This window comes from Anastrepha ludens, chromosome 2, assembly GCF_028408465.1.
Source record: "Anastrepha ludens isolate Willacy chromosome 2, idAnaLude1.1, whole genome shotgun sequence".
Classification (NCBI taxonomy): Eukaryota; Metazoa; Arthropoda; class Insecta; order Diptera; family Tephritidae; genus Anastrepha; species Anastrepha ludens.
Genome location: NC_071498.1, coordinates 182,726,110 through 182,744,413, shown reverse-complemented (window position 1 = coordinate 182,744,413; position 18,304 = coordinate 182,726,110). Strand labels below are relative to the sequence as shown.

The 18,304-nt window shown below is 36.5% G+C and overlaps 1 protein-coding gene across 2 annotated transcripts; it reads right to left on the bottom strand.

Annotated features, from left to right (window-relative positions):
* Positions 1-1,810: 1,810 nt before the first annotated feature.
* On the bottom strand, positions 1,811-18,186 carry LOC128856048 (V-type proton ATPase 116 kDa subunit a 1-like). 2 transcript variants are annotated; one of them, XM_054091402.1, is made up of 6 exons: positions 18,038-18,186; positions 4,941-5,086; positions 2,907-4,793; positions 2,616-2,841; positions 2,362-2,533; positions 1,811-2,285 (listed from the first exon to the last, which is right to left on the bottom strand). In XM_054091402.1, the coding sequence occupies exons 2-6, from the start codon at positions 5,055-5,057 to the stop codon at positions 2,192-2,194; spliced, it is 2,496 nt and encodes an 831-aa protein (XP_053947377.1). In that variant the 5' UTR covers positions 5,058-5,086; positions 18,038-18,186; the 3' UTR covers positions 1,811-2,191. The 2 variants fall into 2 exon arrangements, with proteins under 2 accessions (XP_053947377.1, XP_053947378.1); XM_054091403.1 differs by lacking the exon at positions 18,038-18,186 and adding an exon at positions 17,674-17,780.
* Between the last annotated feature and the right edge of the window lie 118 nt (positions 18,187-18,304).

The following is an 18,304-nucleotide window of genomic DNA, read 5'->3' as shown; positions in this document are numbered from 1 at the left end:
TTTGATTTACATCCCCTAACTAAGTTGCTTACACCACTTTGATCTTTCTAAGAAGGTAACTGGTCCCTCCAGTGAGACATTTTGCAAATTTCCCAGGCTTCAAAGAAATAATCGCCAATTTCTTCTTCATCTCCACAACTCCTGCAGAAGGCATTGTGAGGTACTCCCATTCTACTTGCTAAGGTGCCAATAGTGCAGTGACCTATTGTACCACCTGTGAGAACGCTGGTAGCTGATCTGTTGAATCCATTCAACCATTTTGTTCTTTCAAGATTCAGTTTTGGCCAGAGCGTTTTAGGTACTCTACAGTTAGTAGTCAGAGACCACCTTCTATTGGTTTCGGCGATTACGATCAAGTCAATCGCAGTGTACAGTTCATTTAGAGGAATGCTATTGCCTCTACCTCTCGCTGAACATCAAGCTCAGGGCACACTCAACCGATCTATCATTTCCCTCCACCTCAAAGTAGCGGGGGCCCAACGAAATGTGGTGTTGTGTTGTTGGATAGGCGAGAGCGACCTCTTCATTCTTTTACAAAGGTTTCAAAGGTGACAATCCACTGATCCGAAGAAAGAGATAAATTGCTCACTGAAACGACGAGGCAGTAAATCCATTGTTTCACGGGCTGTATGGCACGCAGCGCCGTCTTGTTGCAACCAAATGTTATGGAGATCGCGGGCTTCATATTCAGGCATCAAAATATTGTTTATCATGACGCGATCAGTTATCCGTCATTAACTGTAAATTAGCGCCAGCCTCGTCTTTGAAGAAATATGGGCCGATGATTCCTCCAGCCCATAGACCGCACCAAACTGTTGCTTTCAATGGATGTAATGCTGCTCTTGAATGGCTTTGGGGACTCTTCAGCACAAATACGGCAATTTTACTTATTGGCGTAGCCATTAAGCCAAAAATGGGCTTCATCGCTGAACAAAATTCGGGTGCCAAAACGCGGATCTTCGACGAGTTTTTCAAGAGTCCAACGGCTGAAATTATGACGCTTTGGAAGATTTGCTGACTTCAAATCTTGGACTAACTGTATTTTACATGTTTCCAAACCAAGATCTTTGCGTAAAATCGCCCAAGTGGTGCAATAAGATAGGCCAAGTGTTGAGATCGGCGCCGAATCGATTCTTCCGGGTTCTTCTCATTTACAGCCTCAATATTCTCTTCTTTTCGGGATATAGGTAGTCTAATCGGTCGAATATCGTCCAATTGTGTAAAATTATACTCAATTTTGCAGTTGGTTTGCCGAATAGTGCGCTCGGTAGAACGGTTATGAACGCCATAAGTTGGCTTGAGATCGCGATGAACACTTCTCAGAGCGTCCTTTTAAGCCGACTCTGACACTTTTAAGCCGACTCCGAATGGCAGATATTTTTTATGAGAAGCTTTTTCATGGCAGAAATACACTCGAAGGTTTGCCATTGCCTGCCTAGGGGCGCACGGCATTAGAAAAAAACTATTTCTATCATTTTGCTGTTGCATGCGCGGAAATTCTTACTTATCAAACCATAATTATCATTATCAATAGTTGTCACACAGCTAAAAAAACACCCATTGTATCAAAGAGTAATCGATCACTGCATTGATTGATTGATAACAGTTTCTAAATATTGAAAACAAGTGGACAAGTGAAAAAATAAACGGAAAGATAAATTCAGTTTAATTTGTGAACTCTACTCAATAACACCATCAGAAACCATTTTGCTTACATTTTTCATTTATTAATTTTTTACTAGAAGTTCTATGTGCTCTACCAAATTTCTCTGGTGAGTTGATTTTAAGTTGAAATAAAAAACTACATCGATACTCTTTGCTTTATTCTCTTCTACAAACTTTATTAAACAATATTATCATACCGATGGACAGACACACCTACATAAATTATTCGCATTCTAATTTCGTAATATTATTATTACGAATATTATTTTGCGAATGCGAAACAGAAGGTTTATGTACGTAGTCATCACTTGAACAAACTAAAAGCATTTAAATAAAAACAAGTACTTCTGTACGTATAAGATCTGTAATAAACATAATGACACAGACAGACAAGAAAACCACAACGGTTTAAAACAAAAGAAAAACTAATTGGAAGGCACTTTAAGGTGTGGGAAGAGTACCACAATACTGATATCGCATAAAATTAAGCGAATACATAACAATTTTAGAGGACGCAACGTTTCGTTTATTCCTCCTCTTCGCCGTCTAATATTGCTTTGAAACTGAATGGTTGGAAGGCATAGCCCAAACCTTCATAGAACTTGCTCATGAATTCCACCCTGAAAGCAAAAACCAAAATAAATAAGTTAGGAATTAGCAAAATCGAAAATGCATTTCTTAGTCATTATCATTTACCAATGCAAACGCAGGGTGTGCAAGAAGGCCGAAAGACCCTCCATCATGACCAAGATGGCCAATGTGAACAAGGCCCAAGCGCCGAAGATGAAATACAAGGCAATAGCGCCTGTATAGCTCGAACTCTTCAGAGCCATCGCTAGAACCATGTTCCACAATACCTCGGACAGTTCTGCATAGAAATAAGAAAAACAAACATTAGTTTGGAAATACATGGATCGCGGCCGTTTAAGTAGACGTCAGAGGTCACTTACGTGCATGCGCCAACGATAGAGCCCACAAACGCAAATAGGAAGCCGTATGCGAAATTGTACTGAGCACGTATTCAATGGTGTGAATGGCCTGATGAATATAGATTTCACTCATGGGTTCTTCTTCGTGTTCGCCGCCGCTGTGATTGGCCTCATCGAGGCTTGTCGGTATCGGTGTTTCACCTTCGGCCAGTTCGATATTGCCAGTTAAATCGCCATTGTGTTTGACCTTTATGAGGAAAAGCGGAAAAATATTGCATATTATTTGAGATATTTTGCAAAAAATCCACTTACATGCACTTTGTTTTTGCGTGTGAATTTGATGAAGAGTGGCTTGCCCAATAACATCCAGGGAATGCACAGCAAACCGATATAGACGAATAATTGCTGAACGTTCGGTTGTGCCGGGAACATGTACTCATCGCAGCCATCTAATGGGGGCGTACTCTTGAATAACATCATGTTGATGAACATAATCAGAACAGATGGTGCGCATCCAGGAGTATCCGGTTGGAATGTGGCCTTTGGTGTGTATCTCAGCCATTTAAAGAACATCATGAACACCATGTATCCGAAGAGTAACAATAGGAAAAGAATTTGCGGGAGGAATTCCAGAAATATGCTGGAATAACGTTTGAAGTGCACAAAATTCACTACGGACATACAAACACCGAAGATCATGTGTGCCACTCCCACAATGATGGACAACTTCATTTTGTAGGTGTTGAGGAAAATAATCTTATTACCGGCTAATTGCCAAATCGGGTCCAAGCCAAGAGGATAGACTCCGTATGTGGTGTGATTTGGCGATAACTGTAATGTGGGATTTTCAAGTACTGTAGACGTGTTATATCGTACTTTCCAAGTTGATCCGAAGATATTCATCGATTTGGAGAATATGTCATTGTAGACAAAGCCAGTGTAGCACGAGAACAGACCCATCAATAATATGATGTAACGACCGCCGAAGAAAATATTCCAAATTTCACCGCCCTTCTTCCTTTGTAAGCTCTTCTCACACAATACCATCCAGCCGCCAAACAACGCCAAAATCAAGCCATGACCCAAATCACCGAACATAACAGCGAACAAGAATGGGAAAGTGATGCATGTGTACAAAGCTGGGTTAGCCTCACGGTAGGAGGCTACACCATAGGCATCAATCAAATTCTGGAAACCGCGTGTGAACTTGGTTGTACGATTGAATGTTGGCGGCTGTTCGTTAGTATCAATCACATTCAAGAACGATGGTATAGTACTGCCCACGGCAGCTGAGCCATCCGACAAGGCCTTCTGCACAACTGGCAGATCCTTGGTCGGCACCCAGCACTCGCCAATCAAGCACTTCTTCGTGACGTCCATGTTGAACAAGTTCAGTGTGTGATAGATGGCCTTCATCTTCTTAACCATAATTGACCAAGAAGGCAGGTTCTTGGATACGGTAGCCAACACACGACTACGATGGTCTTCGGTCTGGCTCAATACCAGCTTCAGATCTTCTAAACGTGTACGCACACCTTTTACCATCTCTTCGCGTTCGGTATGCGAACTAGGGCAAGGATACATGGACGCATGGAAGCCTGTACACACCTTCTTAATGCGATTCTTGAGCTGCTCACCTTGGAAGAATGCCACAAAGACGGTTTTATATATCGGATGACCGGTAGTGGGGTCCTTAAGTGGATCGTCCAAATCGGAACGTTTTAGAAAAACGTTACCACGGGAAATACGCCAAAGCATGCGCTCGAACGCAAATACACGCTCGCGATTGATCACGCCCGCAACGAAACCCAAGCGACCACGATTCTGTGGACCGACCTCCTCGACGGCATTCGGACCGCGATTGCTAGAATCCAAATTAAGCACTTCCTGATCGGAGAAGAAACCTTGTGTATTCTCGAGCACCTTACGCAATTCGGTCAATTCCAAGTAGTTTGACTTGAGATTAACTTCATTTTGGGCCAACTCGAGGATTTCATTTTCGGTTTTCTCCAAATGAGCCTCCAAATCAATGATTTCGCGTGGATTAGGGGCGCGTGGAATGTCGTCGAGAATGTCTTGCAAGACAATACCATCCTTCTTGATTTCCGCCTCAATGTAGCGTATTTTGCGTTCGAGTTCATCGCAACGGCGCACCTCGGTGACGAATTTACGCTGGAAAGCATTGACGCTGCTGTTCAGCTGGAAAGAAATAAAGATATCACTGTCAAGGGTATTTATAAAAAATGGATGACAAAACATTTCAATACATATATATACATACATGCGTATTTGTTAAATAATAATTATGACGTAAAAACAGATAGCAGCTCCTAGAGCAGTACTTACATCACGAAACTGCACACAGCCAGTCTCGCCCAATTCCGAGACAGAAGTGTAGGCAGCCTCCGGTTGTATAAACATTTGGCATAGCGCCATTTCCTCGCTGCGAAACATGTCCCCCATCTTGATAAAGATGTCTCGCCGCTATCCCACTGCAAAAAAAAATTTAAAAATTTAGAAAAAGAAGACAAAAATAAACTTAAATACGACAAATTAAAAGATGCCCCGAATGCCCAGACTATTTACATATATATTATACTTTTTGCAATACGTATTGGGTATACAAAAATATGTGCAGACCCAGACCTAAACAAAGAAACGTCGTGGCAGAAGAACTTTTTCTCTAATTTTTTCTATGCAAAAAACACATCCCGCTTAATAAAAGTGTATTTGTATTTATATGCACATTTAAAAATATTCACTTCTGAAGAATTTTAAATTTTTTTTATTTATTTCACACATCATAAATTTCCCTGTACTGCGTAGATCTGACCTAGACGGTCTGGGAAAGACAAAAAAAATGTATTTAAAAACGAATTTGTCTGTTGGCATCTGTTTTGGCATTTCATAAAATAAAATTCGCCATTAAAAGATTTAAGAAGTTCATCCGCTGAAATGTATCAAACGTAGTCAATGATTTTAATAGCGCTATATAAGGCTGAACCAGATGCCTGTACGATCGGTGCATGTGCAAGCACCGGTAAAATGTGAATGCCAATATTTCGCATGGCATAGAAAGGCTTACGTCAAGTACTGGTTCCAGCAACAACTCTTCAAATGCCTCAAATACTGAGATATGCATCTTAGACCTGTGTAAACCATCGTCATTCACAACCTGGTCCATTATATCTTGCATCGGATGATATCTTCTTAATTGCTCCAAGTAAACTTCTGTAAGTGCTAAGCTTACAAGTAAGCAACAACAACAACAAGTGTGCTCACATGCTCATATATCCTACTAAAAATAAAAACATTCGTTATTCGGGCGTTTACTGAATAAGGAAGCCGAAAACATTGAAGTAATAACATTGAATAATATATTAACATTTTTTTGCGCTAAAGGTTTTTTAAAAATTCCAGAGAAAAATAGTTTTAGTAATATTTTTCTGAAAAGGCCCAAATCAACCTGTACCATAAGGAGGGCTATTCAAATCGAGAAATTTGGGTGAAGAATAGAAATATCAGAGGCGGTGGTGCGCTCTTTTTTAAAAAAGGCAATAAAAACTGATTAACCGCCAGATAAACCAAATTAAAAAGGAAGCCACGAAATTTGTTTTTAAATTCGCCTCAAATAGAAGAAAGGTGGCAACCAGGCCATCGCACACATTTTACGCAACACAGATTACGTAAAACGGAAAAAACCAGTGTGCAAGCCTGTGTTGAAAACGCATCACAGACAAGTGCGTTTTGACTTCGCTCAAAATCAACATGCAGTGGAAACTGGGTGGGACAATGTTGTGTGGCCGCGTTATGATGTGGGCGTCATTCCCATCACGAGGAAAATCAAATATTAGCTTTGTGTCGAACAAAATGAATTTATGGACAAAATGCGAAAGGACACCAGTATAAGACTGTACCAGAGCTCAAATTGGCTATTAGGCTACAAGAAGCAATCGGCATCTAAGTTTCTCGAGCCGCAAATAATGGGCGAGCAGCAGGTAAATGTTATTAAAAATAACAAACATTTCTCTCCTGAGAGAAGCAAACAAATCTGCTATCCAATACCTTCATTTTTTACCATTATTTCTAAAGGTAGACTCACTCCGCAAAAATATTTATAAACTACCAAATGCCAAGCAAAACCAATTTTAATTATTAGTTTCATTGCTAACAGAAGTCAGTTTTTTATGGTTAGCAGTCCAGAATCGTTCTTGGCTTATTGATATTTGTTCACTCACAGCATCATGATCTGTCTGAGGTATGTTTGTTATGTACATAACATATATTGTAGAAACGCTAATTGCTAAGCTAATATATGTATACATATAATATATTGAAATACGCCGGGTGCTTCTCAAACAGAAAAAGCCAGAGCAAACACCACAGTTCAGCTTTAGAAGCTCGTATATCTCCGCGCTGGAATTATTGCGAAAGTATGCATTGTTTGTTAAATTTCACTGAATTTGGAATATTAGGTGAGTTGTGAACTCGTGTTATAACCCAGCAAGGAAAAATAGTGGTTATATACAATATTTCTGAAATCATCAGTTTGAGACTAGTCAAAATATGAAACAAATATCAATTCAATTCAATTTAAGCATTTTAAAAATTCTATTCTCATATGAAAAGTGTATACGAAATTTGATTTTTCTTAAAATAAATGAAACCTATTTCAGGTACAGCAATGGGTTAAAAGTTCAAAAATTGGTTCAAACTTACACTATAAGTAAATCCTAACAAAATGAGATAAGCTCTTTAAAAAAGATAATAAATAAATAAAATATGAGGTATTCACTTTAGGAACATAGATAAAATTAATTCAAGTTAAATTTTGCACTAATTTTTTATGTGTCTGGTTGCGGAGAAGATTTTTCTACGAATAAGTAGAGAATCAATTGCTTCAAGTGCCTGCAAAAGAAATTTAATGGTGGCAAAATAGTGAATATTACATTATTAGACAAGTATATATAAAAGTATTCGTACGTTAGCCGTTCCTCCAATTCTACTAACTTGTGATGTGAGGCTATATATGAAGTGGATAAGTTCATGCAAATATTGGCCTTTATTTGATAGACTTGGATATAGTGTTTTCCCAATACAAAAATGTATATTAAAATATAAATTTTTAATAAATTTACCAGTACCTATTTTTTTAACTAAACCTTAACTGTATTATATAAAACAATCAACTAATTTGCACATAAATTGATCATTTCACTACTGGTGTTATTCCAGTCAATGACGAACTAGTATGTTTTCTTCAATTTAATACCAGTGAGAACATAATTAGCAACCAACATCAGTGCTCGGCACATTGCACTCAGCTGATGTCACAGAACACCATTCAGCGATCATGTGAACAATAATGTGGAACTAACGAAGACACATACATACATACATATGTACATAACTCGTCGATCAATCACAATAGACAGGCAACGCCTTGAGAAGGCGCTCTCCAGCGTACATTTTGTTTTGCTTTATTATCTTTGTATCCATGTATTAGTGCGTGAAATGTTTACGATACAAACACATGCATAGATTGGAAAGATATATGAGTACTTGCGTAGTCTTAAATTTTATTTATTAAGAACTATTTCATTAAATTGGCACACATGGCTTCTCATTTTTTACAGGTTTCGAGCAGTAGTACGCACAATTACATATACGTAGGTGTCTTTGCATGTATGGAACTACTCGTGTTTGACCGCGTCGACAGCGATGCCAAAATGCAAACGCATGCTCAAAGTGTTTTGACTTTACGGCATTGATGACGCGTTCACGCCCCAGGCAAATTAAGCCCCATAGCGCTGTGTATACACACACATATACATACATATGTATGTATGTGCATAGTGTATGTGGTATTCTGAGGCCCAGTCATTCGATTTTTTGCGTAGACTAATCTTGCAAATTGTATGTATATACATATATATAAATTAATAAATAAATAAATATATGTTTATACAAATGCTGCGAATGAAATGACATTATTCCAATGGCAGTAGCACCAGAAATAGCAGCAAAGCCGCAACTTGCCATTAGATTGCTCGATTTTTTCGCATGACTGCAACTATTTTTACGTATATTTATACACACATAAGTATGTATGTACGCAGATAGCTCCCAGCAAACATAGGAACAAAAATCTTCTCCAAAGTTTGATAAACCCTTAGTTCTCTTGTTGAGTTTCATTTTCTCAAATCTTATTCCTCAGCTTGTGCTGAAGCTCAGGAATATTTGAAAAATCATTAGAAACATTCCCACAGCATTTACATTTTCCTTGGAATTTTAATTAATTAAAAAAGTTGCTGATATGTATTTTGGTTCGGCGCATACCTCAGTTGTTTATTTGCTTTCAACCCTTTACCGCATATGGGCCCATATATGGGATTGCAGTTTTGATTAAATTTTATTTCCAGATTAAGTATAAATAATTCAAATGCATCAAATGTTGTTCCACAAGTTTCTGCCATGATGCAGCTCCTCATAAAAAACCATTTGCCGTTTGGAGTCGGCTTAAAACTTTAGGTACCTCCATTTTTGGAACGACCATCAAATATAGGTATGTATAGGTATATAGGTATGTATAGGTAGGTGAAGGTTAAATATATATTTAGCAATAATAAAACACGAAAAAATTGTCTATAATTTTATGACATTTCGAAATAACCTCACTTTTGTGCAAGTGTGTGAAAAAGCAGAATTGAAGTGCAAGTGATTCGTTTTCGAAAAACGATAACAGAATAAAACGCAAATATTTCTTGACAAAAAAAATACTATTTTCATGGCATTGATATACTCATCTTTCTCGACGGATAATAATTTCGCCTTTTAACTGGTTTCTATAATTTATAACTAGTTTTTATATATGGTTCCTTGAAAAAAAAATAAAACTTTTTCATAATTTTTCTTTTTACATGTCTTTACTGATATTTTCATAAAGCAATTTCTCCCGTGAAACAGATTTTTTTCATTGCTAAGCAAATGTACATTTTGTTTAACTTATATCAACTTCATATCAATTAAATGTCGAAAATTAAATAAATTTGATATATAAAATATATACACATAATTACCTTTTAATCTAAATAATTCATTGAAAGTATTGAAGAAAATGAGAAATTAATAAATAAACAAAAGTGATTATTTTATTTGACACCAATCGCCGAAATCGCATTGAGGTCAAGGGGAGAATTACTAATTTCTTTAAAGTTGGGAACACTATAATCCACTTGATTTGATTTTTAATTTCGTAACTTTCATCCACTTGATGTATCGTAAAATACTAAAAATTCTTCGTGATACAGCCTCATTTTTAATAACAAATAAATAAAGTATGTGCAATCATTTACACGCATAGGCCAGCCACTCCAGCGTTGAAATCACAATTTCCGTTAAGTTCCATACATAAGAAATCCATTAAATAAGCCAGAGATAGCAGAGGCGATTATAAATTAATTTGGGATCCCACATACACACGCATATACCAGCAAACAATTGTTTTATGTATATGTGTGCTTATATGTACGTGCATAGTGTAGTTACCCTGCAGGGAAAATCTAAACTATGATAAAAACCCTATACTTCAGATACTGGTAATTGAAAGAAGTAATCATACTATTTCGCCATTGACTAGAATATGTTTCTTCTTCTTGATTGGCGCGATAATCGCTTAAACGATTTTGGCCGGGTCTAAAAAAGCGCGCCAGTCGTTTCTCTCTGAACGATGCCAGTTGGAAACACCAAGTAAAGCCGAGTCGTTCTCCACCTGATCTTTTCAACACAGAAGAGCACCAATTATAAAATGATCAATTTGTGTGCAAATTAGTTGACTTTTTTCAGATAGAAAAGTTTAAGTTTAGTTAAGAAAATCTACCAGTATCTACTGATAAATACATTTATTGGAAAACCCCTATATCCAAGTCTATCAAATAAAGGCAATTAAAGTTTTTTACAGGCACTTGAAGCAATTCATTCTCTACTTATTTGCAGAAAATCTTCTCAGCAACCAGACACATACAAATTAATTCGAAATTTAGCTAGCATTAATTTTATAAATGTACTGTAGTACAATAACATATTTATATTTTATTATATTATATTTTATTTCTTTATTAGTTCCTTTAAAAAAATTTTTTTTTTAATTTTTAATAATAGAACACAAACTGATTGACCTGAAAAGTGAATAGGCAATATTCTAGTTCACAACTAGTATTTTTCCTTACAGAGTATTTAAGAGGCATTTGTTGCGATAACATACAGTGACGATAGAAGATTGCGATAGACCTCAAAGCATACATATATTCGTATATATGTACATATGTCTGATACATGAAAAATTATTTTATAAGCGTACATACGAATACATTCGTACATGCAGTTTATCATTTATCAATTATTCCCATATACTGTGAGCAAGCATATAAACACATACATACATGCATTGGTGTGTAAAACAAACAAAGTTATTGCTGCTTTTGCTTAGCAAGCCTAGCAGTGAGTTGATCGCTGATCGCCTCCTCATTCAAGGCTGCGAAAATCAATTAAAACCCCGAATACAAATTATCGCAATAAATATGCGTACGTATGTATATAGTAGGTGCATATGTATGTGTGCATTATTTATTTTAATTTTTTCGCTAACGCAATTTCCGATTTTTATTCAACTCGCTCTACAACTCGTGCAGTGAAGTTATATAAGATCAGCTTTTTGCTTGTACGAGTACCGAGAGAATTCGAATATTTTCACATCACCTGCTATTATTTAGCACTTCGTGTGTTTAATTTGCACATTGCCAACAATAATAATTTCTATCACTACGTACATGTGTATGTACTTTTATACATATGTATGTATATAAAATGTATACATTTTTATGTGTTATATACAACATTTTAAGCTTTATTTACATTACTAGTCTAAATAATTATTTAAATTGACACCCAATCATGAACCTACAAAGTGGCTTCCTTGAACACCTTCAAATGCTTTTGTATTCAAACAAATTGAAACCAGCTCAACTTCACAACGTCAACTATACTAAATATAATCATTCGTTTTCTGGCAGTTCATGCTGGAAATTTGGCTGCTGGTCAACCAGTTCGCCAGCCAACACTCAATCTCCATCGCATCAAGCAACACTGTCTCATTGAACGTCGCCAAAATGAAATATCATTCTACCATACTTTCTCTGTGGAAGTATTTCCATGCATGTATGAATGTATGTATGTCCACATATTCCGGCTTGGCTCGTTTTTGGCGTCACAGTGTAAAAGTTCAGTATTGCGAGAGCTTTAGCTAAAACTTTACCTTTAAAAAAATGCATTAAATGTTTTATTATGCCAATATTTACCGAATTTCAAGATTTTAAGGTTTCCAAAAGCAGGCAGGGTAACATCTAGTGCTTTTCAAATAATGGGCCAGCGCGCATATCAAAATTCATTAAGTCAACTCATTTGGGTGCGGCATGAAACAAAAACAACAACAACAAAATAGCGCGAAAAATGTGAAACATGATGGTTACCACACCTGCAAACCACGTGAGGCGAATTTTTACAAATAAACGCTTAGCGACAAGCATTTCTACATATGTATATAATACTAAATACATACATACATATAAGTACATATCGAAATATGCGCATGGAAAGTGTTCAAAATGTTTGCTGTCTATTTTTTCCGAAAGTCTTCATTTAATCACTTATTCTATTAGTTCTAAGGTATAAGATACGCTAAGATAAGTAGCAAATAGTGTAAATTCTATTCATCAACCGCTTTGATATGTTCCCTTGGAATGAAATTCAATAATGACTTCTTTCGATGCCCCTTAACTGACCCTTTAGGGCTAAACCTGGCTGGCATTGCTTTAGATCTTTACACATAGCCATTCAAGGATGTTAAATCGGACTGATCTTATTGAAATTACATCTGGATACGTGCATATTTACACAGCGTGGCATACAATCACACGCATATATATGTTTGAACGTGTTATACAAAATTTCGCGTTCTCGGAAGCGAGCGTAAAAGTCAGGAATGAAATTGTATGCCCTCAAAACAACGCGGAAGAAATGTATATTCCTAATTTAATTCAAGGTCAGGTGTGTTAATACCCACTCAGCCACAGCCTTTTAATATTTAGCTTACGCGGAAGTATATGAACAGTGGTGGCTAAGTCGTGTGCAACTTTTGCCATATTAAAGAATAATTACATTTTTTTGTGTTTAATTTTGTAGAATATTGATTGAAAGTAAAATCATTTTATTTTGGTATGCGTAAATGTTTTCAAATTAACCCTTTTGTATCATTAGACGGAATAAACCACGAACAAAAACCCTCTCTGATCAGCAAGAACGGAATAGTCCAAAATAAACAATTCTTTTGTTAAAGTTTGAAGAAAATAAATATTACCAAAAATAAAATAAAAACCTGTAACACTCTTTTTCGTTAGAACAAACAGTAAACGTCTCGCCGATTTGGGGTGCATCGCGCATTTCCAGCGGTGATGCAAAACGGTTAAACAGAATCCATCCGTAGAAAAACAAATAATTCATTTTTTTTTTTTGTAACAAAACAACTTGAAAAGTATGCTAAACTAACTAAAAGTATGCTTTATAACAAAGCCATTACTTTTTATCACTGCTTCACATCATCTTGACATTTAAATTATCAATGGAGTTCAATGGCTGCCTCGTTAAATCATTTTGTTTTAATTGCAAATCCATTGATCTGGCTGAAACTTACGAGTATATCCCTAAGGTCATCAGTATCGTCCAAGAACAATGAGCCAAAGTATCTAAACCTAGTGGCATGGCACGCAGGACAATGACAGAGAAGAAGTCTGACAAACTCTTCCTCCTCCTCATTATTGCAGCTCCTGCCTTAGTTGAAATGAGGTGCATTCAATCTTTGAGCATGTCGACCTATGAGTGAGCGTCCAGTGGCAACGAAACAGTTTCTAAGATATTTTTTAGTGATATTGGTCCATAATTCCACTAATTTCATATAAAGGCCCAACTCGGCTTGCTGAAAGGCAGCCCCACACCAGTATACTACCAAACGACGTTACCCAAAACGACCCGGATTTATATCCCACCAAGGATAGTTCCTCCAGCAACATTCCCCGTACATGTATGGGGAATGCTTATGCTGCTACAACAACAACAACATGATGTTATCTCCATCGCCCTTTACTGTTTTCTTGCAATAACAAGGATCTATTAAATTAAATTCAGCCTCATCACTTAACAGAACAGTTTTGCAATTGCTAACTAACAAATACGCGGCCGCCATAGCCGAATGAATAGGTGCGAGACTACCATTCGGAGTACGAAGTTTCAAATCTCCGTGCATGAAATACTAAAAATTAAGACAAAGTTTTTGTAATAGCGGTCGCCCCTCGGCAGATAATGACAAACCTCCGAGTGTATTTCTGCCATGAAAAAGCTCCTCCTTCTCTGACGTTCGGAGTCGGCTTAACACTGTCGGTCCCTCTATTTGTGGAACAACGTCAAGATGCACGCCACAAATAGGAGGAAGAGCTCGGTCAAACACCTAAAAGAGGTGTAAGCGCCATTTATTTCTGCTTTTTTTATTTTTAACTAACCAATCCGGATGGGATTGAGCAAGTTTTAAACGCTTTAATTTGTTTTTTACAGATGTCATAGGTTTTTGTGTTGATTTCAATCTCGTAATGAAGCTTTTAACAGGCGCGTTCGGGCACTACTCGTCGATATTTGCAAATTTGCATCTTTAATGATGGCGATTCAATTTCCGGATCCTTTTTTTTGCCTGTTGTACTTTCAAGGTATCAGTCCATTAGCTAGTTTTGCGGGGGCTACCGTGGTCCATACGTTTTTTGAGTGGTTATAAAAAATGTTACTATGTCTATCTATGAATAAGGATGGATTTTGTTTAATTCGGAAACATTTGAAACTAAAATAATTTTACTTTCAATCGACATTGTACAAAATTAAAGTAAAAAAATGTGTCATTATTCTGTATTAGGTCAATAGTTGCCGTGATTTAGCCACCACTGTATGTGATTGCGTACAATGCGTATATACATATCGCTCATGTGTTGCTCGAGGGACGTAATCCAAAAAATTTTGTTCTAGATAAATATGCGGAAAATAGCACAAGCTCTTCTTTGATGCTATGTAGAAAATTCATGGCGATATCAATTAACAGTACATCATTTGATGAAAATAGGTATATACGTTTACTTTTACTCCGAACAGCAAATGGATTTTTCCATGAAGAGCTTTTTCATGGCAGAAAAACACTCAGCGGTTTACCAGTGCCTGTCGAGGGCCGGTCGCTATTAGAAAAAACTTTCTATCATTTCCTTTTTCATGCGCGGGCACTACCGAATAGTAGTCACGCACCAACCCATTTTGCTTCTGGTAGGGAATTGAAAACATTTTGAAGCCGTTTTTCTTGATATGTTTTTTAATTTGCGTCCTTACCGATTAATAATACACATACATATCTACATAAATGAATAAGAAACTTGCATTGCCAATTCGAAGGAAATGTACAATATATAACTATGACAAATAACCGCAGAATGCGCTTCTGGACAATCGAATTCATAAAACATAACTAAAATAAGCTTTCCAAGAAAGGAGAAAAAATTTGTTAAAACAAATTTATTATATAAAACAAATCCTACTTCATATTTAAATATTTTGTATACGATATTGTTAATATTATAATAACAGTGGGGCACATAAGAACAGCCACAACTACCAGCTTGTGGGGGTTTTATTCGCTTATTAGCTTATCTTATCTATCCAAAATTGCTCATTTTATGAAATAACTCATGTTATTTGTATGTACTGTATTTAGAGACAAAATAAGAATAAAATACTTAAGAGATAATTTAAAAATCTAATTTTAAAGATCCGTATGCATATATACTTATGTGCAGACATCATTGGCATAGCGATTTATGGGTGTTAAATTTGTACCCTAAAACTCTTCTCGCCAACTGGCTAACGCCTGGCTCACTGCCCTTGCAGCGAACGTTAACCTCTAAAAGAGCAAGCAAACACAATCACTACGCCTACATCTGCCACATACCCAGGCGCACACAAACAGTTTGCTAATGCAAAAACTAACGAGCCTTGCGAACCACACTGGAAAAAGGAAAAGCGTACAAAAAATAAAAAGACAAAATAAAACTTTGAGGGACCCCAAAATGCAGGCGGCAGCAACAGCACTGGGACGGGTATTCAGAGAACTTTCATTCTCTATCAATTATTGGCACCCAGCTGAAAGCCAGCAAACTCACGTACAAACAACATTTGCGATTATACTACACTTTTTTTTTTGCTATTAGCGAACACATAATTATTTATATGCTTGCAGAGAACTAGTTCTAAATTGCTGGTTTCGTGAATTTTTTGTAACTAAACTACTAAACTAAGTAGTGAAAAATGGATATATAGCCATAAAAAAAATAGCATTCAAATCATTTGCTTGGGACTGTGTGACGTCTAGTACAGGTCCAAAAGAGATTAGTTGCGAGCTAGTTGGAAGCGGTTTGATTTTCTGCAAGGAGTTAACCTATGTTTGTAATATACGTATATATGTATCTGCATATATATTTATGCATATTTCTATATGCAAACATAAGAACATACATATACAAATGCAGCCACCGAGACTTTGCATTGGAGAGCAGCTGTAAAGTCAAGTACAACCGGCTGAGAGCCAACAACTACCAGATCACCAGTATCCATTAGAACGCTCAAAAAGTTGCGAAAGGTTTCACAGTCACTCCCGGTGCAAAGGCATACGAGTACACATAAAAATACTAAAAAGTCACATGAACGGTAACATCTGAGCGCCGCCTATCGGCGCACGTCTGCTGGTCATAATTACGATGAGTGTGTAAAGCTCAGTAGCTGAATATCAGCTTGATTAGGCTGGTAGGAGAGCCACTTGGCGAAATGGAGTAACATTGGGAGTGTTATTGGATACATATGTGTATATGTATGATTATCTGTCACACGGCGACAATTTGCGACCTCACATGACTACATGACTATAGTAGTCTCGTAAGTAGCTGTTGTGTGAGACATCGAGAATATTTTTATGTATGTACATATATAGCACATATCCATATATACATATACATAGTTAGTGTGTTTGCTTAGTACATATATTAGTGCTTATAACCACCCGCTGATGTAAGTGACGATCACGTGCTACTAATTTTTCGGCAAATTGGCTGATTATTTTCTTATCAGCAGCCCGTTTTATCTTTTCTGATCTCATGACAACTCACGAATGGAATTCCATGAAAAACTATGTCATTCAATACTTACGAAAACCATAAAATTGTAGATAAAAGTGTTTTAGAAAATTTTTAAGATCGTTTCAAATTGTACTTTAGCGCATTTGCTTGGATATAAATTTAAAAAACATGCACACTTATTATATAAGTATATTACAATAATATTGTATTTACAACGTTTGCAGTATTAGGTGGGAAACACAAAGAGCGAACCACATTTACCTTCTTTATTAATTGGAAATACCATAAATGCGCAAATCTGAATTTTTGTGTATTTCTCTTGTTCTATGTAAAAATGTTCAATACATTATATGTACAAAGCCAAAACCCAAACATTTACAAAATTATCTTTCATTCTAAAAATAAGTTCAGAGTGACATAAAACACAACATGTCGCCTATGCTGTAATAAACGTGTAAGCCTGTTGAAACAAAAGGTCCATTCACAAACGCAAAGTATTATTTGATGAAGCACTGAAAGTTCGTTAAATTCGAAAATACGAGTACAAGAATCGCCTTGAAACGCACAGGTGGAAACTTTGCTACATTTTGCCATAAGCATTTCATCTTATCTGTCGTTAATTGTGCTCTAGTTCACATTAAATTAAATGATTTTTTACACTTGTTTGTTTTTCCTTTTTAACTTTTGCCTTATATCCATTATAGGCATATAACATTTCCAATTCTGTTATTTTTAACATACATATGAAACACACTGCCCGCGCACCACTCCGCAAGGGGAGTATTGACTTTGTAAATACTTAGTACACACACCTATAGATAAATAAGCGAATATTTCACTCAGGTTGTGTTGAATTTTGAGTTGAAGCTGATAGAGAATCGTCTGACTATTACACTTGCTGCCTCGTGGCCTCGTTAGACCAGGTCGATTGTTATTGGTTTGTTTATTCATTTGCTTACTTGTTTTGCTCAGTCACTGTGTGGCTGTTAGCTTTTTATTTTATTTTATTTTTTTGTTTCAAATGCACTAGCCGCTCCTGCATGGCTCAAATATACTAAATATTTTTCTGGTTTAACGATCGACTCTTTTGTTACTTGTGTACGTACATATGAATATAAATTTTACGTATTCTCATTCTAATTTATAGTATATTGTGGTATGGTCCACCTTGCTTACCGCTTCAATATTTTCAACGTACAAAAACACAAAAAAAATTTGTTGGTACACAAATTCTGTTTCCGACGACGTTATATTTAGAACTTGTCTCGTCGGTAATATAAAGACGTCTGCTCGTTCAATTTCTGCTCTCGCACTTTTTACCCCACTATGCAATCATCATAGGCAATTGAGTGCACAAGCTACAAAATGCCGCAGCCTGATGTTATCATGCTTACTAAGCACTGACTAAATACAGAGTTGCAAACTTTAGTAGTTAACTAATTA